At 53.1% G+C, this 24,020-nt stretch overlaps 2 protein-coding genes across 2 annotated transcripts; both read left to right on the top strand.

The window, feature by feature from the left end:
* Positions 1-1,309: 1,309 nt before the first annotated feature.
* Positions 1,310-13,716, top strand: LOC118698595 (mitochondrial fission factor homolog A-like). Its single transcript, XM_054516345.1, has 7 exons — positions 1,310-1,377; positions 5,283-5,487; positions 6,322-6,470; positions 7,183-7,271; positions 7,812-7,973; positions 10,811-10,889; positions 11,959-13,716. The coding sequence occupies exons 2-7, from the start codon at positions 5,283-5,285 to the stop codon at positions 12,088-12,090; spliced, it is 816 nt and encodes a 271-aa protein (XP_054372320.1). The 5' UTR covers positions 1,310-1,377; the 3' UTR covers positions 12,091-13,716.
* Positions 13,717-16,294: 2,578 nt separating this feature from the next.
* Positions 16,295-23,365, top strand: CNGA2 (cyclic nucleotide gated channel subunit alpha 2). The gene is made up of 6 exons (XM_036402013.2): positions 16,295-16,395; positions 17,353-17,466; positions 18,327-18,497; positions 20,689-20,796; positions 21,175-21,281; positions 21,939-23,365. Exons 1-6 carry the CDS (start codon positions 16,310-16,312, stop codon positions 23,363-23,365), a joined length of 2,013 nt encoding a protein of 670 aa, XP_036257906.1. The 5' UTR covers positions 16,295-16,309.
* Positions 23,366-24,020: the final 655 nt, after the last annotated feature.

Genomic DNA, 24,020 nt, shown 5'->3' with positions numbered 1-24,020 from the left:
AAGGTATTTATTAAAAAACCCTCACTGTCTGAGTGGCACAAGGTGGCTTTTTCCCACAAAGGGTGTTGTGGGGGACAGTGACACCAATAACCCCTGCCACGGCTGCTGGACTGTGCCCAGTGAGGATGGGAGTGTTCAGGAGTGAACCCCAAACATCCAACTGGAGCCCTGAACTTCACCTGGCCATGTGGTGCACCCTCTGAGAAACCTGAAGGGTGTCTGTCCTGCGAGCCCCGAGCTGCCGGCAGGTGAGGTGCAGACAGGTTTTCTGAGGGTCTTTGAGGGATTGAGGTGCACAGGTTGTCCTGTCGCCCTCTGTGCGCTCCTAAACCCCTTAGATAATCCCCTTTAAATAGCAAGACTAGGGCAGCGGGGGATTTATTTTAAGTCCTTTCAAACCCAGATTTTACGGTCAGGTCTTGGACCCTGTCCCCATTCAGAAGTGTTTAGAACTGCCGTTAATCCCGAGGGGATCATTCAGCGCTGCGGAGGGCAGAGATTAGCTCGGGCACAGGGCGGCCCGGGGCTCTGCTGGGCCGGGGGCTGCAGGGAGCGGGGCTGGGACACGGCGAAGGTCCCGGGTTTGCTTCTGCCCCTGGCGACAGCAATGCCTGTGTTCTACCACGCGGCTGAGCAGGGCTGGGGACAGCAGGGCTCCCGGGGGAGGTGGCACCACAATGAGTCGCAACGTGTTAATCACCGGCTGCGGCTTTAAGCGAGGAGGGAGCGGCCTGACCGGGGGGACAGGGCTGGACACCGGGGGCCGGGCTCATTACCGGGGGCAGGGTTGACACCGGGGGCCGGGCTGGATACCGGGGGGGCCGGGCTCATTACCGGGGGCCGGGCTGGATACCGGGGGGGCCGGGCTCATTACCGCGGGCCGGGCTCATTACGGGAGGCCGGGCTCATTACCGGGGGCGGGGCTCATTACCGGGAGGGGCCGGGTTGGATACGGGGGGCTGGGCTCATTACCGGGGGCGGGGCTCATTACTGGGGGGCCGGGTTGGATACCGGAGCCTGGGCTCATTACTGGGGGGCCGGGCTCATTACCGAGAGGGTCCGGGTTGGATACCGGAGCCTGGGCTCATTACTGGGGGGCCGGGCTCATTACCGGGGGCAGGGCTGGATACCGGGGGGGCCGGGCTCATTACCGGGGGCCGGGCTCATTACCGAGAGGGTCCGGGTTGGATACCGGAGCCTGGGCTCATTAGTGGGGGGCCGGGCTCATTGCCGGGGGCCGGGCTCATTACCGGGGGGCCGGGTTGGATACCGGAGCCTGGGCTCATTACCGGGGGGCCGGGCTGCCCCTGCCGTCCCCGCCCCGGCCCGTCCCGGCTGTTTACAGGTCCGACGAGTTGCGTCGGTCTGCGACACACAGTAAGTGTCCCGTGTCCCTCCCCGGCCCGCAGTGTCCCCTTGTCCGCTCGCACGGAGCTCTGCGGGCCGCTGCAGCGACCCCGGGCCAGGGCCGGGATGTCCCCAGGGCCGGGAGGGCGAGGGACCGCCCCCCTGTGCCGTGTGTCCCCTGTGCCGTGTGTCCCCGGAGCCGTGTGTCCCTGTGCCGTGTGTCCCCGGAGCCGTGCCGGGGCAGAGGGCTCACCCCGAGCCGGGTGAGAGCCCTGCCGTGCCCGTGTCCCTCTCTGCCGGGACAGGGTGAGACCCGAGCCGGCTGATTTGTCCTGCCGTGTCCCTCTCTGCTGGGACAAGGGTGTGTCCGTGTTCACAGGGGTTTTAGGATGAGGGAAGAGATGAGGATTTGATTCCATGTTTCAGAAGGCTTGATTTATTATTTTATGACATATATTATATTAAAACTATACTAAAAGAATAGAAGAAAAGATCTCATCAGAAGGCTATTAAGAATAGAAAAAGAAAGAATGATAACAAAAGCTTCTGTCTCAGACAGAGAGCCCAAGCCAGCTGACTGTGCTTGGCCATTAATTAGAAACAACCACATGAGCCCAATCCCAGATGCACCTGTTGCATTCCACAGCAGCAGATAATCAATGTTTACATTTTGTTCCTGAGGCCTCTCAGCTTCTCAGGAGGAAAAATCCTAAGGAAGGATTTTTCATAAAAGATGTCTGGGACACAGGGGTGCCCCCGAGCCGCAGGGCAGAGCTGGGAGCAAACCCCCTGCCCCCTCCAGCTCCCCACCCCAACGGGGTGTGCTGCACCAGGCCTGCCTGGTTTGGGGTGTCCCGGGCTGGAGAGGGACAGAGGGAGGGAGGTTGTGGGGTTTCCCTCCCCAGGGCAGGTTTTCCTGGCTCGCAGGACTTAAAGCCACTCTGGTTTAGTGAGCCGGAAATTCCCTGTCGCTGCAAATCCAAGGAGAAGTGCCAAAGCAGAGGCTGAGCCTCTCCAGGCGAGTAGGGGGGTGCTTGGCAAGAGCTTGAAAAAGCCCTAAAGAAAGTTAAAGGAGGAAATCCAGCCACTTAAGCATTTTGTTCTTATGAGTTTAGACAGCTGATTTTTTTTTCCTTTCTTAATAGCTTAGTCTCAGATCCTGCTTCTCACCCCCTCCCGTCCCTCTGTTCATTGGGAGCTGCAGTGGTTTCACAGGTGATTAGAAAATGAACAGCTCTGCCTTCTCCAGATTTACTGTTATTAATATAAGCTGGTTTCCCAGAGAATAGGCTGGGAATGCAGCACAGGCTCCTCTGCAGCACCCCAGATGGGAAGGAGAATCCTGGTGCTCTCCATGGCTCTGTACCCTGCCCTGGGGTCTGAGGCAGGTTTCTCCTGTGGGGCTGACACATTCTGGGACCATCCCAGGAATTACTCTCCTGTTTCTGACTAGGGGGTGCCTGCAAAAATCCAGTTTCTTTGGGGTTTTGGGAGAAGAAAAAAACAGTTTCTTTGGGGTTTTGGGAGTGTGTGTGTGATGAGACCCATGGGTTGGGGCTGGCCAGGGTGGTGGGGATGGTGTGGTGCCCCCACTGTGTCCCCAGGACAGACCCAGTGCAGGACAGGGATTCTGTCTGCAAGCAGGGAATCACCACTGCTGGTGCTGGGCAAATGCCTGTGTAATTAAAAGGTTTTTAATGGCAGAGGAGGAGGTGAGTGATCACTGGAAGTGCTGGTTGTGGCAGTGCAGAGCTGGTTCTGCCACCCTCCTGTACCCAGAGCTCAAAGCCTGGCAGCTGCAGGGGACACATCCCATGGTCCTTCCCCAGGGATTTCCTAAAGGGTTGCAGGGGGTCCAAAGGGCCCTGAGGAGCAGCAGTGAGGGGTGTGATGGGCTGCCCTGACTGCTGCTGGCCCCTCTTACAGTGGAGAATTTTTTCTAGAAGCAAAAAAGGACCTTTTTGGGCACACTGATCTCAAAAGGTGCCAGCAAGGAGGGTGCAGGATGCTGTGCATGCATGTTTGGAGTGCCTGGGCAGCACTGGGATTTAGGCTGGGCTCTTCCAGCCTCAGCCCCTTTTGCTTGTTGGGGTTTTCTCCTCAGCTGCAGCTTTTTGGGAAAGAATAAAGAGTGCATATGCTGGGAGCCAGGAAGGTGAAATCTGGGGATCCTCTCCCAAAAATGTGCATTGATTGCCCTCTGCTTGTGTGGTTTGGTGAAAGTGTTGGGACATTGTGGCCCCAGAGCACTTCTCAAAACCCTGGGACTTGGCAAAAGGGAAACTGAGGCATGGGGCCACTGTGTGTACAGAGAGCTGCAATGCCCCAGGTGGTGTCCATGTCCCAATGTGGGAAGTGGATTTATAGGAAATTCTTAAAGCTCACTGTGATAACATCTAGTGTTAAAAAACCATCAAGAGAAAACAGAGAGAAAAAAGATTTACCCATCATACAAGAAAAACTTACAGTGTATTGTAATTAAGAAATAGTTAACTTCTGATTATAATAGAATAAATTATAATATCTGTATTGTCTCACCCTTCACGTGAGACTAGAAACAGAATAAAAGGGTTTTTTTTAATGCCTCTCAGTTGCCCCATCTCTAATTAAAAAAAAAATATAATCCAACATCCCATGTCCTGGTCCTGCTGTCAGCTGCTCCCAGGAGATCTGGGGGCTGTGTCCCTCCTTGGTGCTGTTCCCCATCTGGAAGAAAGCCAAGTTTGGGGGCTCTGCTCCATGCTGAGGAAGGGGATGTGTGGTTTTCCTTCCCCTCTGGGAGGGTGGTTCAGCATCTGGCAGCTCTGCTCAGGGCACAGTCCATCCTTGCTGGATGTGAGTTACCCAAGGAGTGCTGGGTTGGGGGGAATGGCCCTGGGGATACTGCAGTGAACGTGTGTGTGGAGAAAAACTGAGCACCAAAGCCTTTCCTGTGGTAACTGGAAGCCCATCATGAAAAAAGTGTGTTTTGCTTTTAGAAAACCTCACTTTTCCTCAAAGGTGTGTATGAACACAAAAATATGACCCCAGCCCTCCAGAAAACGTTACTTCTGGATGGAAAATAATTTTTTCCACTAGCACTGAACTGTGTGCTGAGCCCTTTCCTTGCTCTCAGTTGAGGCAGTGGGTGCTAAGCTCATCCATGGCTCCCAGGACACCTTGTCCTGCCAGCTGGGCACTGTGGGACATCCCCTTGTCCCAGGCCACTCCTGCAGGGTCTGTCTTTTGGCTTGTGTCTGTCTTTTGGCTTGTGTCTGCCTGTGTTTTAGCTGTCTTACAGCATGTTGTGTTGTCCCTGTGCAGGTAGGGCTGTCCCTGTTGTCATTTTTGGAAGTGCTGCTCCTGTTGCCACTTTGCAGCTTTCTTTGCCTCTCTGTGAACCCCCCAGGACACCTGAGGACATCTCCAAAGATGTGTGATGGAGCAGAGCTCTCCTTAGGGGTAGAAATGAGCCAAGGCACAGACTCTTATTTAAAAACATGAAAAGGGTCCTTTTTTATTATTCTTCACAGCATAGCCATCCTGAGTGACTACAGCAAACTCCTGCTGCTGGCTTCTCTGACAGACTCTGCTGGCTGTTCCTGCTGGAATATGACTGCAAATGTTTCCTTGGTATGACCAGAGGCTTTTACCTGGTTTGACTGTGACTGCAAGCTCTAATTTTATGAAACCCAGACTGACCTCACAGCAGATCTTTTGTAGCAGCAGCTCTCTTCCTTTTTTTTATTTCTTGGCATCTCTCTGGATTATTCCTTCTCCCTCAAGGTCCTCTTGCTCCAGGCTCTCCCTGACCAGCCAGCCCACCCCTTTTATCACCCTTATCTTCATTAGTCACAGCTGTGACCAATTCAGGGCAAGGCTGTTCTTTGGTAATTAGCCCAGCTGTGACTTTCCAGGGGCGCAGTCCCTTGTAATCCCTCCCTCTTCACCCCCAGATGTGGCCACTTTGGGGACTGGACCTGAACCGGGCGCGCTGTGACCTGCTCTTCACAGAGGCCATCAACCAGAGGATGCAGGTTCCCAGCAGGCTGAAGGTGGCAGAGAGCTGCAGCCCTGGGGACAGGGGGACAGCGGCAGAGGAGGCAGAGGATGTCCCTGCCTCCTTTAGGATGCACATCCCTGAGAGGATTTCTCTGGCAGGTAAAGCCCTGGGTTGTCTTTTGGGGTGGGACACAACATCTTAGGGAGTAGAAGCCTTTTATAACCCCCCCTTTTTGTGTGCTTTGCTAAAGGAGAGGATGGGGGCAGATAATGCAGGCAGTTCCCTTCAGGAATGCAGGGCAGGATGGTGGATGGCTTGGGAAGAGGTGGGAAAAGGTCACCAGCAGAAGTCTGGAGGGGACTTAATGTTGTCATTATAGTGCAAGAGTTCTACTGTCATTACACTGCAAGGGTTCCATATTACTGGAGTTTTGTACCTCCTTGATGTTTCTTGTAGGCAGCTCCTCTAGGCACTGACTCTTCCTTGTCCTCACAGTAACCAACTGACTCCAGTTCCCCTCAGCCAACCAACCCACTCTTTTTTAACACTCTTCCTATTGGCTACAGCTGTGGCCTATTAAAATCAGGCCTGCTCCTAATCTTTAGTAATTAACCCAGCTGCAACTCTTTAGGGGTAAGATTACTTTCTTTACTACCTTTATTTACTTATATTCTATCCCCCTACACCTTAATTCCAGTAGGTGAGGAGCAAAATGTGGAGGCATCTCCCTCCATGTCCCTTGCAGTTCTCTCTTGGCCTTTGGTAGGGTCCCTGCTTTGGGATGCAGGGTGTTTGGCCCTGTCTTTGACAAACAGCTCTGAAACCTCGCTGTCCTGAAGCAGTGGCTCTTCCTCTCTGGGCTGCCCAAAAACCCCAGGGCATGGTGTTCATCTGGCACTAAACACAGGCTTGACTCTCCACTGGGTGCATCTCTCTTCCCTCTCCTGAGGCCATTCACGTTGGCTTAATTCTTCCCTCTCTCCTTCCTGCAGAGATACCAGACACCGGTTTGAGGCCAGTGCTGCTGACCCAGCCAAGGAAGGTGCCCTCTGTGGTGGTGCACGTGTCCCCAGAGCCCTCTGGGGACGTCCCTTTCCTGCCCCCAGCCAGCAGAGCCAGCGCCCAGCGACGCAAGCGAGCGGTACCGTGTGGGCAGGGCCGGGCTGCTGGGGTGGGGAAGGGGAGCAAGCCCAAATTCGGGGTTCTCCAGATAGCTGTTATCACCCCAAGGCAGGATTCATCTTCCAGGAGGCCCTAGGAGTGAGGGGGTAGGGATGGTGGGGTCTCTTTCTGACCCAGAGCCAGTGCACACCTGTGTGCTGGGGCCTTGATCCAGCCACATCTCCTGCTGCATTTTGTGGGCGGGGGCAGGCTAAGGTAGCTGCAGTCCCACCACTGGCTGCTGCTTTTTAAGTCCTGTTTTCCTCCTTGATGAAGTATGTGACAGAGCTGGTTCATTACAGCAGTGTAAAGGGTTCTGGGGTCAGAGCCAAAAGCAGATTTTAACCTTGTGTGAGAACCTTTCAAAGAGAAGTCCCAGGCATGGACAGGCAAAGACTTGATTTATTTGGCTGCTGGAGCTGCTGTTCTGCCTCCTCAAGTGCTTCAACCTCCCTGAATCTGGAGAGCTGATCCTGGGTGGGTTAGGTTCAGGGGTTTGGATCTGGCTAGAGTTCAGCTCAGCAGGCTCCTGCTGGGGACCCTCTGTCTGCTCTGGGCACATCTCCCTACCTGCAGTGGCATCACCAGGCTGGGGCTCCTGCAGAGCTCCCCCTGAGTGCTCTCCCCGTGCTGATGGGGGCTCCAGGCTGGGCTCAGCCCTGTGCTGACGTGGTTCTGTTCCATTCCCACAGGGCCACCACAGCAGCAGGGCACGGAGGGACAGGACCCCGAGTGACAGTGCCCAGCTGGCCTTGCACAGCCCAGGACAGCACCACGAGGGGTGAGCACGGGCCCAGAGCACCCAGGGTGGGTGGGGAGCAGCATCTCCTCTCACTGGGCTGTTTTGGAGCTGTTTTGGTGTTCTGGGAGGGGCCGGGGGGATCTAGATCAGAGCAATGCAGTGCCTGGCAGGTGCTGCTCATCCATGAGAGGAATGTGGTCTTTGCTGCCAGAGATGTTTGTGCTGGGCAGCTTTGAAGGCAGCTGTGTTGCTCCCCAGGCCTCTGCTCATGCGTCTCTGCAGTGGGGAATTTGTCTCTGAGCTAGTGCTGGAGCAGGGACTGCTGTCCCCCTTGAAGCCCAGAGCTGCCCTGGGTGGCAGGAGAGCAGCATGGCAGGCACACAGCTGTGCTTGGCTTTGGAGGGATCCAGTGTCCCTCTGAGCCTGAGGGCTGCTGGAGAGGGTTCTCCCAGCTGATGCCATCTGGGTGCCAGTGGCATGGCCCAGAGCTGCTGAAGGGACGAGGGGCAGTGCCTCGTGCCAGGCTGTGCCCTGCTGTGTGAGACAGGGAGTAACAGCAACGATTCTGTGTGCACCCAGGCCAGGCTCCTGTCCCCTGCCTGCTCCCAGTGCCCCACTGCCCCTCTTCACAGAGGCAGGCAGGATCTACTCCATGCAGAACATCTTCCAGACCATGTACCTGCTGGGCCAGGTGCTCCTCCAGCGTGTCCAGGACTCTCTGCGGGACCCGGCGCCGTGCAGGTGACGTGTCCTGAGCCAGCTCTGTGTCACCCTGCAAGGACTGGCCTGGGCCTTGCTGGGGCACGAGCTCTGTAAGCTCTGGGCTGCAGGATGCTCCTGCATGGCTGCTCTGGACTGCCTTGGGTGCCAGGCCTTGGTGAGCCTCACTAACCCAGCCTTGACTCTGCTGCTCAGCTTAACACCAGTCCCTGGGCACCCTGAGTGCCCTGTGCTGCTCTGGCATTGCTGGGGGGTTGCTGCTAAGCAAGGACTGATTTTTCTGTGTGCTTTTATGGCTTGTTGGAGAGGGGTGTGTGAAGGGAATGAAAACCCAGAGCAGATGGCCTGACCCAGGTGCTGTCCCTGAGACAAGACACACCTTTGGCTGTGTCTTGGTCACTCTTAATTAGCCTTTCCCTGAACTGGCTGCACTCATCCCCCAGCCAGTGCCCTGGCCAGGCTGTGGTGTCCCTCTGTGCTCCCTGGAGCAGGTGTGCAGTGGCCTCAGTCCCTGCAGATGTGCTGGAGGAACCATCTCCACCACCCTCATCTGTGCTGCTGCAGTGAATTCTCTTTGCTCAAAGACATCCTTGCAGCCTTAAGGTGTCCCCACTGCTCTAAGGCTGCTGAGCACCTGGAGGAACATCTAAATACTCCTCATTCTCCTTGAGCAAAGCCTCCAGGCAGAAAGGGAGGAGAAGCAGCATCCATCATCACATCCATCATCGGGGGCACATCCTGCCTTCCCTCCCCTGCTGCTTGCTGAGCATCCAAAGTGATGTGTCTGCTCTTCAAAACTGGAGGCTGAGGTTGTCTTCAAACATCATTTTAATTTCTTAATGGCCAAGAGATCTGGTTGGTGGCTGCAAAAGACCTTTTCTCTCCTCCCTGTGGCAGTGGAGGGCATGCAGGCCATGGTGGCCTGCAGAGCTGCTGTGATGCAGTGGGGTCACTCTGGGGCTTCTCCCCGGGCACTGATCTCCCTTTGAAAGCAGCCACCCTCAAACACCTCTTCTTAGTGCTTTACATCCCTTCAGTATGACAGCTTTGTACCCCTGTGCACCAGTAAAAAAACCAACAAGACTCTGCTGACTTGTTTGTCCTGAAATTTTAGCAAAGTCTGGTCTCAGACAGAGCTGGAATATCTGGCTGACAGTGACCTCTTGAAGGGTATGAGTCACCAGAAGGCAATTTCTAGTCTCTACTTTAAAGGGTGTCTACCTGTATCAACTGGGATTTTGAGTGAAAAGCTGCAGGATGTGTCCTTTTTTCATGGTTCTCTACTGGGGAAAATTGCATTTTCTTTCTGTTGTGACTGTCATTTTACACTGCAGCTACATTTTGTGCAGGTATTATCTCACAAATGGAGTTTCAGACAGGGATTCAGTGAATCTCCACATGCTCTTCTGGCTTGTCTTCAGTGAGATCAGCATCATGTTGCAGAGATAAACACCCTTCCCTCCCCAGGGCTCCAAGGAGTGGGGTTAGGGGCTTGGTAACCCCTAGGGGATCACTGAGTGCCTGTGTGAGTTATTGGTGTGCACAAGGGAGTTTTGGTGATAGAATAGCTGACTTCCTGTCATCCTGGCTAGCCTAGGATGACAGGAATTTATATTTTTCTCACTGTGGATCTGCTTTATTTTATGAATCAGTGGTGTGGACCCTGGAGTGAGGCTGTGCCTCCAGGGGCTGCCCTGGAAATCAGTGGTCTGTGCTGCCTCTGCCAGTGCAGCAGCTCATTCCAGTGGGGGCCCCTGTGTTTCCAGGGAGGGAAGAAAGTGCTGAACATATGAGTTGCTTGTTTATATTTCAATTTGCAGGTAAAATGTGCTACAAGAGCAAAAAGTGATAGTTCCCTTCAGCTGATGGCAGCTTCCTCACCTGCAGATGCAGACAGGATCACCCCTCCATTTCAGCACTGTCCTGTCACACCTGCTTACCTGGCTGGCTCTAAAGATGTTTTATCCAGCCCCCAGTGAACTCCTGGCACTACAGAGGATGGATGCTTAGTAGAAATGTTCTCTCTCTGTTGCACCTCTAAAGAAATACAAACCTGTGTTTCCTGTTACCTGTCCTGGCACGTGCTGTCTGTCTGTCTGTCCGTCGGGCCCCTTTGGGTGCATGCTGGAGGGGTACCAATGTGCACGGGGGGGTTCAGGAGAGATGGGTGCATGCTGTGCAGGGCTGTTTGCCTTCCCCTGGTGCAGCCCAGCCTGGGCACACACTCCCTGCATTGTGGTGTTGTGAGGTGAGAGATGAGAATTTGACTCCAAGTTCTCAGAAGGCTGATATATGATATGATATTATATTCATTATTATATATTTATTATACTATTCATTATATTATATTATATTATATTATATTATAATATATTATTTATTATATTCTTATACTATATAATTTATTATATCATTATATTATATTATATATTATATTATATTATAGTATATATAGTATTAGAAATTATATACTAAAACTATACTAAAGAAAGAGAAAAGGATACATCAGAAGGTTAGAAAAGAATGGTAATGAAAGCTCGTGACTGACTCCTCAGAGTCTGACACAGCTGGCTGTGATTGGTCTTAATTAAAAACAATTCACATGGAATTAATCGAAAATGCACCTGCTGGGAAATGATCTCCAGACCACATTCCCAAGCAATCAGATAATTATTGTTTTCATTCTTTTCTGAGGCCTCTCAGCTTCCCAGGAGAAGAAATCCTGGCAAAGGGATTTTTCAGAAAATATCATAGTGACACTGCCTGGCTCAGCTTCCTGTGGCAGCACTGCATTTGTGGGGGTCAGCTGCACCCCACGAGCAGTTCTGGCCCTCCTGCATCTCTGCTTTCCTTCCCAGCTCCCAGGAGCCTGTCCCAGCTGCAGAGAGCACCTCGGAGGAGGCGGGGGTGACAGAGGTGGCAGCAATGAGAAGGCAGGTGAGATGGGGGAAAGGGCTGCAAATGCTTGCTGGGAAAGCCACAGGGGATGGGTGAGGAGGCTGCTGGGGCAGCTGCTCAGTCCTCGTGGGCTGCTGCTGTCAGACTGGTCCTGCCTTCAGGAGAAGGCTTACATGTGTGTTATCCATGGAGCTCCTACCCCGAGGGGCTGCAGGACCCAGCCAGACCCATCTGGTGGCACTGAGAGGGGCTCAGATGCTCTCTGATGGGAAAGAATCCTCCTGAAGCATCTGCTGCAGACCCGAGGTGCTGCTGCCTCTCCTCCCACACAAAGGGAGCTTCTGCTTTAGAGAAGGAGGACCTGAAGTGTTGGGGAAGATGAAAGAGGAAAGCCTTATAGATATGATTGCCTGGCAAAAGATTTTGAGAATATGGAAACTATAAGTGAGATTGAAATGAAAGCAAGCTTTGAGATACCTCAGCTACTGAACACCTGGAAAAACAATGGTGTGGCCAGCTGAAGGTGATCCCCTTTTGATGGAACAACACCCTCTGCTTGCAGACAGGCCCAAGGGTCAGAGCAGACCCTGCCAGCTTGGCAGAAGGGGCCCAAAGAGGAGTTTTTAGGGTTTAAAATGTAACACAGTGTGGTAATTTAATGATTCTTATAGGCTGTATGTAAACGCTATAGGATTTGTATATTGTACTAGATTGGTTAGTGAGAATCTGAATATTCAACACAGAAGAAGATTTATGGTTTTGGAATGGGAACTTCTCTCTCTTTTACTCTTTTGCTCTCTCTCATCCTCTTTACCATGCTCCTGCCTTCTTTCTCTTTCCCACTCTCTTTACCTCTCTCTCCCTCTTTGGGATCTGCTCTCAGCTGTGCCTGGCAGCTCCCAGCAGGGCCCTGTCCCCAGGCCCTTTGCAATAAACCCCAAATTCCAAGCCCTGGCTTCAGAGATCTCTGTCTCTGTCCATCCTGACCATCCTACCCCTACCACTCCTACACTGAAGGAGCAGAGCTCCACCTGTGCCTCCCTTGCTGTGCCACGGGAGGTGACAGTGCCCCTCTGGGTGCTGACAGTGCCCTCTGCTTCCCTTGCAGCTGGCCAGGATCTCGGGGAGGCTGCGTGTGCTGGAGGAGCAGTGCCACGCCTGGAGGCAGAAGGAGGCCCTGGTGTACTCTGTGATGATCTCTGCTTGCCTCATCAACACCTGGCTCTGGCTCAGAAGATGACAGCCCATGCCCAACCTCTCCTGCTCGCCTGGCAGGGTGGGTGAGGGCAGGCAGAGGAGCATTTCTCGTGTACTTTGCCAGCAGTGAAACTCATTTTTCTTGCTTAGGACTGCTTTCTGCACTGTGGGCCCTCAAGAATGTGTGTCCTTCAGGCCTTGGTGACAGTGAGGGTGTGAGAAGCTGCTGTGAAGAGCTGAGGTCTCTGAAGAGCTGGTGGCTGGCACAGGAGGTGTCTGCCCTGTGCAGTTGCCCTCAGGCTGCCAGAGGAGATGCAACCCTGAGGAGCTGGGTGTTTGTGGGTGTGGAGTCCAGTTACAGTCACAGCCTGGCCATGTCCCACCTTGGGGATCTCAACCCTGACCCCATAAAAGTTCTCAGCTAACTGCTGTGGTCTATTCCTCACCTTCTGTGGAGTGACTGAGGGTTTCTAAACTTCTGCTGGGTTTTCTTTTCTTCCTTGTGCAACTGCTGGTTGGTGGAGGTGGAGTGGAGGGGCCAGGAGCTCCCATCCCTGCAGCCACTGCAGGTTTGCAGATGTTCACATGTGAGAGCCTTGCTGACATCTGGGCTTATCCAGGGGCTTGGCTCTTTCCCAGAGAGATTTACATGGGAAACCTGCCCATGGTGACTCTCTGGATTATAAAACCTCAGAGCAAACAGCAATAGCAGCACCAAACAGGGCAGAGAAAATAGATATTTGTTAGGCTCCATGGCAGAGGGGAGTGGAGGAGTGTCTCTCCCAGGTCCTGCTGCCAACCTGCAACTTCAGTCATGATGGAAGAACATGGTGAGGGAAATTCCTGCCCCAGATGCTCTTTAGCTGTGAACAAGCTCAGTTTAACAGCTTTCCTGTTTGTTTCCTTCTCCAGAGTTTATTAACACTTGGTTCTGAGGTGACTTTGAGATGTTTTTGGTGGTTCATCCAGCACATCTGCTGGAGTTGTGCACGCAGGCCCTGGGGGCAGGTTTTGGCAAGGCTTAACAAGACCTCTCTGTGTCACCTGTACCTAATTATAGCTGGATCTCCATGTCATCCAGATGTCCCAATAGCTTATTTACAGACATCAGTGCTCAGGTGTTTTCTGCTTGACACCGCACCAAGTGGCCGTGACTGTGAATCTGGCAGGGACTGATGAATATCTGTCCCCAAGAAATGGCAGCTCTGAACCTGGGGCTGATTGCTGAGCTGAGGACAGGACAGTGCTGGCATTCACTGCACACCAGAGCCAGGGTGGTGTGCTGGGTGCTCTGCTGTGGCAGGGGGATGTGCAGGGTGGGTGGCTCCTGTGGCAGGAGGACCTTGCACAGCTGTTCTGTGTAAGGGGGTGTGAGTGGGGCCAGGAAATGGGGTGAATTGTCTGTTTTCTCTCCTTTGAGAGGTGTTAATGTGTTGTGGAGGAAGCTTGCGTTTGGGGTTTATTTTGGGCTGGGGAGGGATGACTTTGGGAAGGCACACCACCTTCAAAGTGTGGCTGGAAGGTGTTTGGAGGAGAGGTGGCCAAACTGGATATGTTCTCATGGGCAGGTTGTGGGAAAATATGACTTCTATGTAAGGCATAAATGCTGGTGTAATTCTGGAAACACTGACCCCAAATGCATATTTTAATAAACTCTTTGTGTTCTGGATGTGTTTATTTTCTGTGGAGTCTGGTGCTGATGTCCCAGTCAGTGGGAACAGGTAAGGTTTATTCCCTTGGCAGCAGGACTGTCACCTGCTCATGGGTGTCTCAGCTGCCCTGGCTGAGGGGGAGTCTTGAGTAGAAAAGCTTCTGGTTAATGCTGTCCCTGTTGGAGAGTGATGCTTTTATTTCCTTTTTTTCTCTTCCTTTCCTCCTCCTCCTGGCTGCTTTGTCCCAAGGCAGCACACGTGGCAGGGCTGGCTGTCCCCAAGGGCCACTGCCACGACAACTGCACAGCAAATAAAGTGCTTTGTGCACGATGGTGCTCGAGGGAGCAGCTCTGGAGCTCCCAGGTTCCTTTTGGAGGCAGCTGCAGGCAGGGAGCAAAAAGAGAATTGGAATAGAGGCACGTTGCTGCCAGTGCTCCTGGTGGGCTGTCACCTGGAGCCTGTGATGTGGGGACAAGAGCGGGGTGACATCCTGTGCTGCTGGGTGCTCGCCCAGGAGCCCCAGCCAAGGCTGGGAAATTCTGTTTGTTCCTTTGGACTGCCTGCTGCGTGGGTGCTCAGGGAGATCAGAACAAGTGGAATTCAAGGCTTTGAAGGGGAAAGGAAAAGGTAAACCTTTGATAGCAAAGATAAAAGAGACTCCAGGTGCTGGTGCTTTCAGATCAGCCCTGCACAAGGTGCAGGACTCCGTGTGCCTGTCAGGGATGGATCCTCAGCCACTGCTAATGGTTACATCCTGAGAGAGAGGAGAAAAGCTGACCTCTTCCTGACTGCCTTGGGGATGCAGATTTTTTGCTAACTGGGCACTAGAATGACTTCCTGAGCAAAGTAAGAGGGCAGAAATTGGTGAAAGGTGCAGTTCATGATCACCTTCAAACTCATCAGCTCTTTGCTGGGACTCCAGAGCAGCACTTTGGTCCCCTGCTCTGCCAGCAGGCGAAGAGGTAAGTGGGTGTGAGTGTGTTAAATATGTCTGCTTTTCCCAGTTTTCCATCCTAGCAGCAGCTGTGGCACACCTCTGAAGCAGGGATAGAATCAGCATTTTGCTCTTCCCCAGGGCAGGGGCTGGGAGGGGAGTGGGGGCAGAACCCTGGGCAGCAATCTGGGTGCATCCCCTGGTGTGGCAGCACCTGAGCCCAGCTGGGGCTGCTGCCTGTGCCTGTCCCTGGCTGCACTGAGACCCAGGACACAGAGCAGCTCAGCATGGCTGGGATCTCTGGGACACAGAGCAGCTCAGCATGGCTGGGATCTCTGGGACACAGAGCAGCTCAGCATGGCTGGGATGTCCAGAATCACAGAGCAGCTCAGCATGGCTGGGATCTCCAGACCCACAGAGCAGCTCAGCATGGCTGGGATCTCCAGGACACAGAGCAGCTCAGCATGGCTGGGATCTCCAGACCCACAGAGCAGCTCAGCATGGCTGGGATCTCTGGGACACAGAGCAGCTCAGCATGGCTGGGATGTCCAGGACACAGAGCAGCTCAGCATGGCTGGATCTCCAGTGGGCACTGTCCTGGAGTTGTCGGGATCCCTCCAGCCCTCAGGAGGTGATGGCTGGGGGGAGAGGGGAACACGTGCATAGGGAAATGGAACATCCCCGAGCAGCACATTTCCCTCCTCCCCTTCCATCCCCAGACACGGCTGCCAGCTCCTCAGAGTGTGCCTTGCTGCTCAGGGCACGGGGGCTGCTGCGGGGCGGTGACAGCCACACGGGGTGGGCACTGTCCCCCTGTCACCGTGCCCGTAGCTCTGCTGCTCCTGCCCTGCCTTCGTGTCTGAAAAGCTCGAGGGAGCTCCTGGGGCAGGGATGTGACCCAGCCAGCCCTGCCAGGCCGCCTGAGGCAGAGCTCCAGGCTCTGGGGGACACCGGGCTCATAAGTGGATGGTGGTGGTGGCACTGGTGCCCTAGGGAAGGGAAAGGAAAGGAGACAAGGAAAGTAGACAAGGAGAAAGGAGAGGAAAGGCAAGACAAGACAAGGAAAGGAAAGGAGACAAGACAAACAAAGGTAAGACAAGACAAGGCAAAGCATAGAGAAGCCAGGCAAGGCAACCCAAAGCAAGGCAAAGGAGGAGGAGGCAGGCAAGGCAAGGGAGGGGTAGGAAGGACAAGGCAAGTAAAGGCAAGGCAAGGGAGGGGAAAGCAAGCAGGGTAAAAGGAGGGGTTGGAGTGGGAAAGGCGAGGCAAAGGAGGGGCAGGCAGGGCAGGGAAAAGAAGTGCACAAGGCAAGGAATGGGAAGGAGAGGGGCAGGCAAGGCCAGGTAACAGAGGGCAAGGAGAGCAGGAAAGGCAAAGGAGAGGTGGCAGAACCAGGGAAGAGAAGGAAACAGAGGTGTTCCTCTGGCAATGAATGAGGAGCCTGAACGATGAGGAGAGCATCTCTCATGGCTCCAGGCAGCTGTGGGATCGCTTGGAGGACTCTTGGGGAACATGGTGTGGGCCCCTGCCATGGTGTGGGACCCTCTCTTCCCACTCTGTGCTGGATTCCTGTGTTCAAACCTGTGATGTGTCCTGCATGTGTTTCCTGTTGCTGTTCTGTGCTTGTTGCAGGTCCCTGGGGCAGCGTGTGTGCCCCTGGTGCCCTCTCCCTGAGGATGCCAGCCAGGAGCAATGGTGTGCACAGCTCCCCAGCCAACCACCAGCCCGAGGGTGGCACGGAGGGGACAGGGCTCAGCACCAGGTCAGCTGCTCCCTGCTTTGGGGAGGGGAGGGAAAGGCCTGGCATGGGCACTGGCACAGACACATTCTCTGAAAAATCCTTTTGTTAGGATTTTTTCTCCTGAGAAGCTGAGAGGCCTCAGGAACAAAATGTAACCAATGGTTATCTGCTGCTGTGGAATGCAACAGGTGCATCTGGGATTGGTCTCATGTGGTTGTTTTTAATTAATGGCCAATCACAGTCAGCTGTCTCGGACTCTCTGGTCAGTCACAAGATTTTATTATCATTCTTTTCTATTCCTTGCTAGCCTTCTGATGAAATCCTTTCTTCTATTCTTTTAGTATAGTTTTAATATATGATATATATAATATAATATGATATATAATATAATATGATATATAATACAATATAGTATAATATATAATATAATTATAATATAATGTAATATATCATCCTTTTGAAACATGGAGTCAAGATCCTCATCTCTTCCCTCCTCCTGGGACCCCTGTGAACACCTGCACAGGGCAGGGCTGTGGTGCCCAATCTCTGCTGCCTGTTTCCTCCAGTGAGCCTCTGTGTGTGGTGGCACAGAGTGGGTGTGATCCCCTGTGGGATCACATAACAGAGAGAGAGACGCAGACTTGACCAGGATTTCCTGGGGAAGGATGTGGGAAAACTCAGAAGAAAAACAATTCTTATCTTCACTTGCTGCATCTGTCGTTTGACACTGTGGAATGTGTTATGGAGATTATTTAAAAAGGGATTTCTTAATTAGTGAGATTGTTTTAATTTATTAACCAATTAGGTCAAAACTGTGTTGTGACTGTCTGTAAGGGTCACAGGTTTTTCTCTCTATGGTATAGTATAGTGTTCATATAGTATAACTTAATGAAACATTTACCCAGCCTTCCACAATCATGGAGTCAATACTCATTATTCTGGGGTTCACTAGTACAATAATCCCCTTTTCCCCCCCAGCAGGACCTGCTCAACCCAGGATGGCACCAGCTCGGAGCTGCAGAGAGGAGCCAGCCTGCATGGGGGGGAGCAGAGGGCTGACCATGCTTTCCAGGGCCAGGGAGCCTTGGCCAGGTACTGGTGTGTGCCCCTGGGGTGGGTGAGCCCTTTGTTCACAGCCCTTTGTTCTGTGGGGTGAGGATCCTCTTCTGCTGTCTGAATTCATGGATGAGCATCTGTGAATGCTGCTCTTTGTGCCCCTGGAGAGGGTTTTGGTGTGGGATGGCTTCACCCCCACAGGGCTCAGAGGCTCCTGTCCCTGCAGGCAGCTTCCCTCTGCCTCAGTGCCCCACAGATCCCTCATATTCCTGTGGGAGTGGGGTAGAAGTCGTGGGACTCTGTCAGGGTGGCCTCTATTGCTTGTATATGTTTGGTCCCACATCATCACTAAAAGGGATAAACCACAAATTCTAGTGCTTGAGTGTCACAGGCATCTTTTAGGAAAAATCCTTTTGTTAGGATTTTGTCTCCTGAGAAGCTGAGAGGCCTCAGGAATGAAATGTAACCAATGGTTATCTGCTGCTGTGGGATGCAACAGGTGCATCTGTGATTGGTCTCATGTGGTTGTTTTTAATTAATGGCCAATCACAGTCAGCTGGCTCAGACTCTCTGGTCAGTCACAAGATTTTATTATTATTCTTTTCTATTCTTGCTAGCCTTCTGATGAAATTCTTTCTTCTATCATTTTAGTATAGTTTTAGTATATCATTTTATTTTAAGATAATATTTATCATAAAATAATAAATCAGCCTTCTGGAACATGGAGTCAAGATTCTCATCTCTTCCCTCTTCCTGGGACGCCTGTGAGCAGCACCACACTTGAGAGGGAGCTGTGAGCGTTTTCTCCCCAGCTGCAGCTCCCCTGATGCCTCTGTTGAAGCTTTTCTCTGTCCTTGCTGTGTGTTAACCCCTGGTGTGCCTGTCTCCCTGTGCAGGATAGTCCGGCTGGTGCTGGTGCTCAGGGACTGGGCCAACAAGAGCCTGCACGAGGAGCAGCAGAGGCCAGACCCCTTCCTGGAGCGTTTCCAAGGCCCTGAGCTCCTGACAGTGCCTGCAGGAGCTGCTGATGAGCTTGAGGATGAGGAGACTGAGAAGTTAAACAAAAAGTAGGGTCCCTTTGCTGTGGTCCTGCCATCCTTGGCTGGGGATCAGTTGTGTGTGGAGCTCGGGGGCTCCCATGGGGGTGGGAAAGAAGGATCTGGGGTGGGGTGGTGGGAAGGGTCCCTCCTGCCCTCTCCAGCCCCTGTCTTGGCAGCCAGCCTGGCTCTGCTGGGCTGTTTTGCTGACACACAGGAGCTGGCAGACTGTCCCTGTGAAAATTTCAGACCTGGCCTGTCCTTCAGCCATGGGATCTTCTCTCTCCTCGTCCATGCCCTGGTGGGAAACACATCAGACCTCCCCAATTCATACTAGTCCCACACTAGGGTTGTTTTTGGAGCCAGCCCTGGGTCTGTAATAAGATGCACCTTGTGCATGTGAGGGGCTGGGCTCCACCCAGCAGCCACTGCATCCCACCCAGGAGCCACAAACCTGGGATTTGCCAGTCTCATTCATCATCTGCAGCATGAAGGCAGTGTGTTTGCTCGCTGTGTCCCCACAAAGAGCAGCTTTGTGAAAAAGCTCTTTCAAATCCAGCCCTTTCATCTCCTCAGCTCACACTCCTGGTGAGAAGCAATAACCTGGCTTTTCTTCTGCTGGCTAATTAGAGGGCAAAGCTCACAGACTACCCTGGACCCTACCATTATACATGGTAATTAAAACACCAAGAAATAATTGTTTTCTGTAGGAGAAAAATAACCTGAGCCTTGTATATGGGTCTTTACCAGTAATGGAAGAAAAGGCTGTTCTGCCCTGTGAGGCTGAAGGGAGCTTGTTCATGCCTAGAAGGAGCTGAGGTGTGCTGGGAAAGGGCTGCTCAGTGCCACTGGGTTCTGGGGACCCCGTGGGAGCTGCTGGGGTTTTCTAGGCCCTCATTTCCACAGGTAAGAAGAGCCCCAAGTCTGGTAATGCCACACATGAGCTGCTCATGGCTGTGGCAACTCCATGGCTCCAAAGCCTTTGGGGAGAGGCAGATGATTATTCCATCTTCCTGGGTTAACTCTGTTTTTCCAGTCCTCGCTCTGCTGCCTAGAGTCAGTGATTCTGGCCCCCTGTCATGGCAGCACTGGTGATTTAAAGCTGAAATTACCAACACCATGAACAGCATTACTGAGGTTTTGGTGGCTGTGGGTGCTGGCTGCAGGTGAGTCCTTCCCCTGTGGCACTGCTGTCTGTCCTAGGGAGCAGAGCCCCTTTCTCAAAAAGCAAATGTTCAAGCTGCACTTTCTGGTTAAAAATAAGCCCTCTCAATGGGGAGGCTGGATCACCACTTGTCTGTGGGTGCACAGAGGGTGAACATGAGGGACTGGGGCTGGCTTTGAGCTGAGTGCCAGGGCCCACACTCTGGGCACTGCCTGTACTCCAGGAAAAGGAGACTTCAAGCAAGGGTTCTGCCTTTGAAGCTGCCAGAGTAATGGGGTGGGCATGGGGAATCTGTTGGCAAGTGGGTTGAGTTTTTTTCCTATCACTGGAGGGAGTTTTGTGTTCAAAAGCTGGGAGAGAGGGAAGGAGGGAGAAGCTGTTTTGCCCCACCAGGCTGCTACAAACCTATCAACCCAGCCACAGAGTTTCTCTTCCCCAGCTTCTCCAGTGAATCTGGCAAGGGGAGCGCACGCTCCTTATCTCAGAGTCCCAGGGCGAGCAGGATCAAACACTTGGGAGCAGTTCAAAGGCTGCAGGCCGGGCTGTGCAGCCTGCAGGAGGCACAGGAGCAGCCCTGCCGTGCCAGCTGCCCCCGGGGCCACTGCTCTGGGGCTTGGGCAGCCCCTCCTGGTGCTGCCACTGATCTGCAGCACACTTTGCTCCCTGTTCCAATTACTCTTCTCTTCAGATGTGCCTGGCACGGGTCCCTGCCTCACCTGGGAGAAGCAATGTCATGTACAACAGGAGAACTCTTCTGATCCCCCCCTTCCACACATCTGTTCCTGGCTCTGCCACGGGGGTGCTGTGGCATGTGGGCCCCCTGCTTTGCCTCACCATCCCACAGGTTCCTCTTCTGCTGCATTCTCAGCTCAGTTTTAGGAATAAAGGAACCTGAGCAGTGCTGGGATTTGGCACTGCTGGGATTTGGCACTGCTGGGACTGGTCCTGGCTCACAGGCTGGCCCCCAAGCTGCAGCTCTGCTGGAGGCAGTGTGGTGCAGGGGATGAAGGACGTGGCTCACATGGTTTGTTCCTACCCTGTTTTCCACATTTCCAGGAGGAAATGGCTGTTCTTTGTGGTGGACCCTGCGGGGGACTGCTATTACCACTGGCTGGCTGTGATTGCAGTTCCTGTCCTCTACAACTGGTGCCTGCTCGTGGCCAGGTGAGCTGGGAGGTTGTAGGGTTCCTGCCTCCTCTCACCCTCCTGATCACCTGCTGGTTGTGGCTCAACCAGGACCAACCTGACACTGCTGGGCACTGAAAGGAAAGAGACTCTTCCCATCATTGTCAATTCTGGCCCAGCTGGAAAGGGCCTTGGTTTCAGGGTCATTTGGGAGGTGGTTTCAACATGCTGCTTTACCTCCATCAAGGGAGGGCAGATTTTTCAGAGCAGGGAGTTTTAATTCCTAAAAGAGGGGTGTCCAGTGGCCAAGCTCTGCTGTAGAGTTGGGCACTTCAGGATCAGCCAACATTCAGCTGTAATAGAGAAGATGTGGGGATTTGTGGTCTCACACCCTGTTTGATGACCTTTCTCCACCAGGGCTTGCTTCACTGACCTGCAACAGACCTATTTTGTGCTGTGGCTGGTGTTGGATTACATCTCAGATGCTCTCTACCTCGGGGACACAGTGATCCGCCTGCACACAGGTGAGCAGGAGCTTTCCTTTAATCCCTTACAAGTGCAGATGAGCTGCAAGGGACAGGCCCAATCCACCAACCCACACTTCCATTAGAAGGAGGGTTTTGCCTACCTCAGTGTTCACTAGTATGAAGCAGACTCCAGAGAAAGAATCTAATTAGAAGATCTGAGAAATGGAGCAAGTTTCAATATGAAAGATTAATCTTCCCAGCTTTCAACTTCACCTTTGAATAATTGTACAAAATTACCTGCATTACTATTAGTATTCGGGCATAGTTGAAGGTCTGTATCTCTGATTTTGCATCAGCTCAGCTAATGAATTATCTGCATGGAAAAATGGTAGAATTTAATGTTCTCGGAAGGCAGCACTTGGCTCTACGTTTTCTGTCAGAACTGCAATAATTCATGATCTGGAGGATGAAAACCTTTGTGCTCCTTTTTCTTCGTGGCAAGAGACTAAATCCCTGAGTCATATCTTTGGATGGCTTTTGCCAGATGAAGGTCTTGAGTGATAACAAACTGAGTAGAGCAGGAACTGGTAATGTTTGGGTGACCCTGTGAATTTATGCATACAAATCCATGGCATACTATTGCTCAGGTGCTCACAAAACCTGCAGAAAAATTAAACTTCAACCGAGATAATCCTGTGATTTGCTTCTCTTTAGGGTTCTTGGAACAGGGCCTCCTGGTCAAGGACCTGAAGAAGTTACGGGATAACTACATCCCCACGCTGCAGTTCAAGCTGGATGTTCTCTCCAGCCTGCCCACAGACCTGGCCTATTTTTGGGTGGGGTTGCACTGCCCTGAGCTGCGTTTCAACAGGCTGCTGCGCTTCTCCCGCATGTTCGAGTTTTTCGACAGGACCGAGACCAGAACCAGCCACCCCAACATCTTCCGCATCAGCAACCTGGTTCTCTACATCCTGGTCATCATCCACTGGAACGCCTGCATTTACTACGCCATCTCCAAGGCCATTGGCTTCGGGGAGGACAGCTGGGTGTACCCCAACGTCACAGAGCCTGAGTACGGCTCTCTGACCCGGGAGTACGTCTACTGTCTCTACTGGTCCACGCTGACGCTGACCACCATTGGGGAGACCCCTCCTCCTGTGAGGGATGAAGAGTACCTCTTTGTGATCTTCGACTTCCTCGTCGGCGTCCTCATCTTCGCCACCATCGTGGGCAATGTGGGCTCCATGATCTCCAACATGAACGCCACCAGGGCGGAGTTCCAGGCCAGGATCGATGCCGTCAAACACTACATGCAGTTCCGCAAGGTGAGCAAAGAGCTGGAAACCAAAGTCATCAAGTGGTTCGACTACCTGTGGACCAACAAGAAGGCGGTGGACGAACGGGAGGTCCTCAAGAACCTCCCTGATAAGTTAAGGGCAGAGATTGCCATCAATGTTCACCTGGAGACGCTGAAGAAGGTGAGGATTTTCCAGAATTGTGAGGCGGGGCTGCTGGTGGAGCTGGTGCTGAAGCTTCGCCCTCAGGTGTTCAGCCCAGGGGATTTCGTGTGTCGGAAGGGGGACATTGGGAAGGAGATGTACATCATCAAGGAGGGCAAGCTGGCCGTGGTGGGGGACGATGGCACGACACAGTATGCTCTGCTCACTGCAGGGGGCTGCTTTGGTGAGATCAGCATCCTCAACATCAAAGGCAGCAAGATGGGCAACAGGCGCACGGCCAACATCATCAGCTTGGGCTACTCTGATCTCTTCTGCCTGTCTAAGGAAGATCTCATGGAAGCAGTCACAGAGTACCCTGATGCCAAAAGGATCTTGGAGGAGCGTGGCAGGGAGATCCTAATGAAGGAAGGGCTGCTGGATGAGTCAGCTGCAGAGGAAAGCACAGAAGGGAAGAGCGTGGAGGAGAGGCTGGACAGGGTGGCCTCAAACCTGGACACGCTGCACACCCGCTTTGGCCGGCTCCTGACTGAGTACAACGATGCCCAGATGAAGCTCAAGCAGCGCATCACTGCTCTGGAGTCCAGGATGAGGCAGGAGGAACTGGAGGATTTCTTCTCTGACAGCTCAGACAGTCTGTTTGAGGATGAGGAGAAAGCTTCACCTGGTGGTGGGATGCAGTGAGGGGGAACAGAATCAGCTGGATGATGTCTGACCTGGTGCTGAGGCAGTGTTTGCTCTTTCACAAGGCAGACCCTGTGGCTGCCTTGCCAGCGCCTTTTCTCGGGTCCTTAGCACTGCTGCTGTGGCACTGCCTTGATGTCAGCCCCTGAGGTGGCTCCAAATCAGGGGATTGTCCCAGCTCCGCCTCTGTCCTGTCACTTTTTTCATTGCCTTTTGGGTTCAGCCTTTATAACTCACTCCAGGTCATCAGTCCTCAGTGAGTGTCTGCAAACACTGCCTAGAAAGTTTACCCACAAGGTTCCCAAACTCAGCTGAGACAGGCCAAACTGTGCCTCTGACATCTGCAGACAGAGAGGCTCATCTGGGTCACTGTCACTGCCCTGGTCATGGAGCTGGCAGGGCCTGCAGCTGCTGCCTCTCTCTTCTGTTGTTTGGTGCTGCCAGGGGGCACTGGTGCAGGTGGTTTGGTGCCCTGAGCACTGCACCTGCCTGCAGACAGTGTTCCCAAGCCTCCTGCTGTGGAAGCAGTGTGGGTCCCACTGGGGCTGTGGGTGCCTTGCATGACCAGTGCAATGCAGAGGAGCAGTGCTGGCAGTGCTAGAGTCACACAGAGAGCAGGGCTCAGACTGAGAGTGTCTCTCTTCTCTGTCTAATG

Source organism: Molothrus ater, chromosome 14 (assembly GCF_012460135.2).
Source record: "Molothrus ater isolate BHLD 08-10-18 breed brown headed cowbird chromosome 14, BPBGC_Mater_1.1, whole genome shotgun sequence".
Lineage (NCBI taxonomy): Eukaryota > Metazoa > Chordata > Aves > Passeriformes > Icteridae > Molothrus > Molothrus ater.
The sequence above is the reverse complement of the archived record's forward strand: the minus strand, read 5'-3'. Positions and strand labels throughout refer to the sequence as shown.

Excerpts from the sequence above, each read along its gene's own strand:
- LOC118698595 (XM_054516345.1), top strand. The coding sequence starts at position 5,283 with ATGTGGCCACTTTGGGGACTGGACCTGAACCGGGCGCGCTGTGACCTG. Across the intron at positions 5,488-6,321 it reads TGAGAGGATTTCTCTGGCAG|AGATACCAGACACCGGTTTG; the intron begins GTAAAGCCCTGG and ends TCCTTCCTGCAG. Across the intron at positions 7,974-10,810 it reads CGGGACCCGGCGCCGTGCAG|CTCCCAGGAGCCTGTCCCAG; the intron begins GTGACGTGTCCT and ends TTTCCTTCCCAG.
- CNGA2 (XM_036402013.2), top strand. The coding sequence starts at position 16,310 with ATGCCAGCCAGGAGCAATGGTGTGCACAGCTCCCCAGCCAACCACCAG. Across the intron at positions 20,797-21,174 it reads TGGTGCCTGCTCGTGGCCAG|GGCTTGCTTCACTGACCTGC; the intron begins GTGAGCTGGGAG and ends TTTCTCCACCAG. Across the intron at positions 21,282-21,938 it reads AGTGATCCGCCTGCACACAG|GGTTCTTGGAACAGGGCCTC; the intron begins GTGAGCAGGAGC and ends GCTTCTCTTTAG.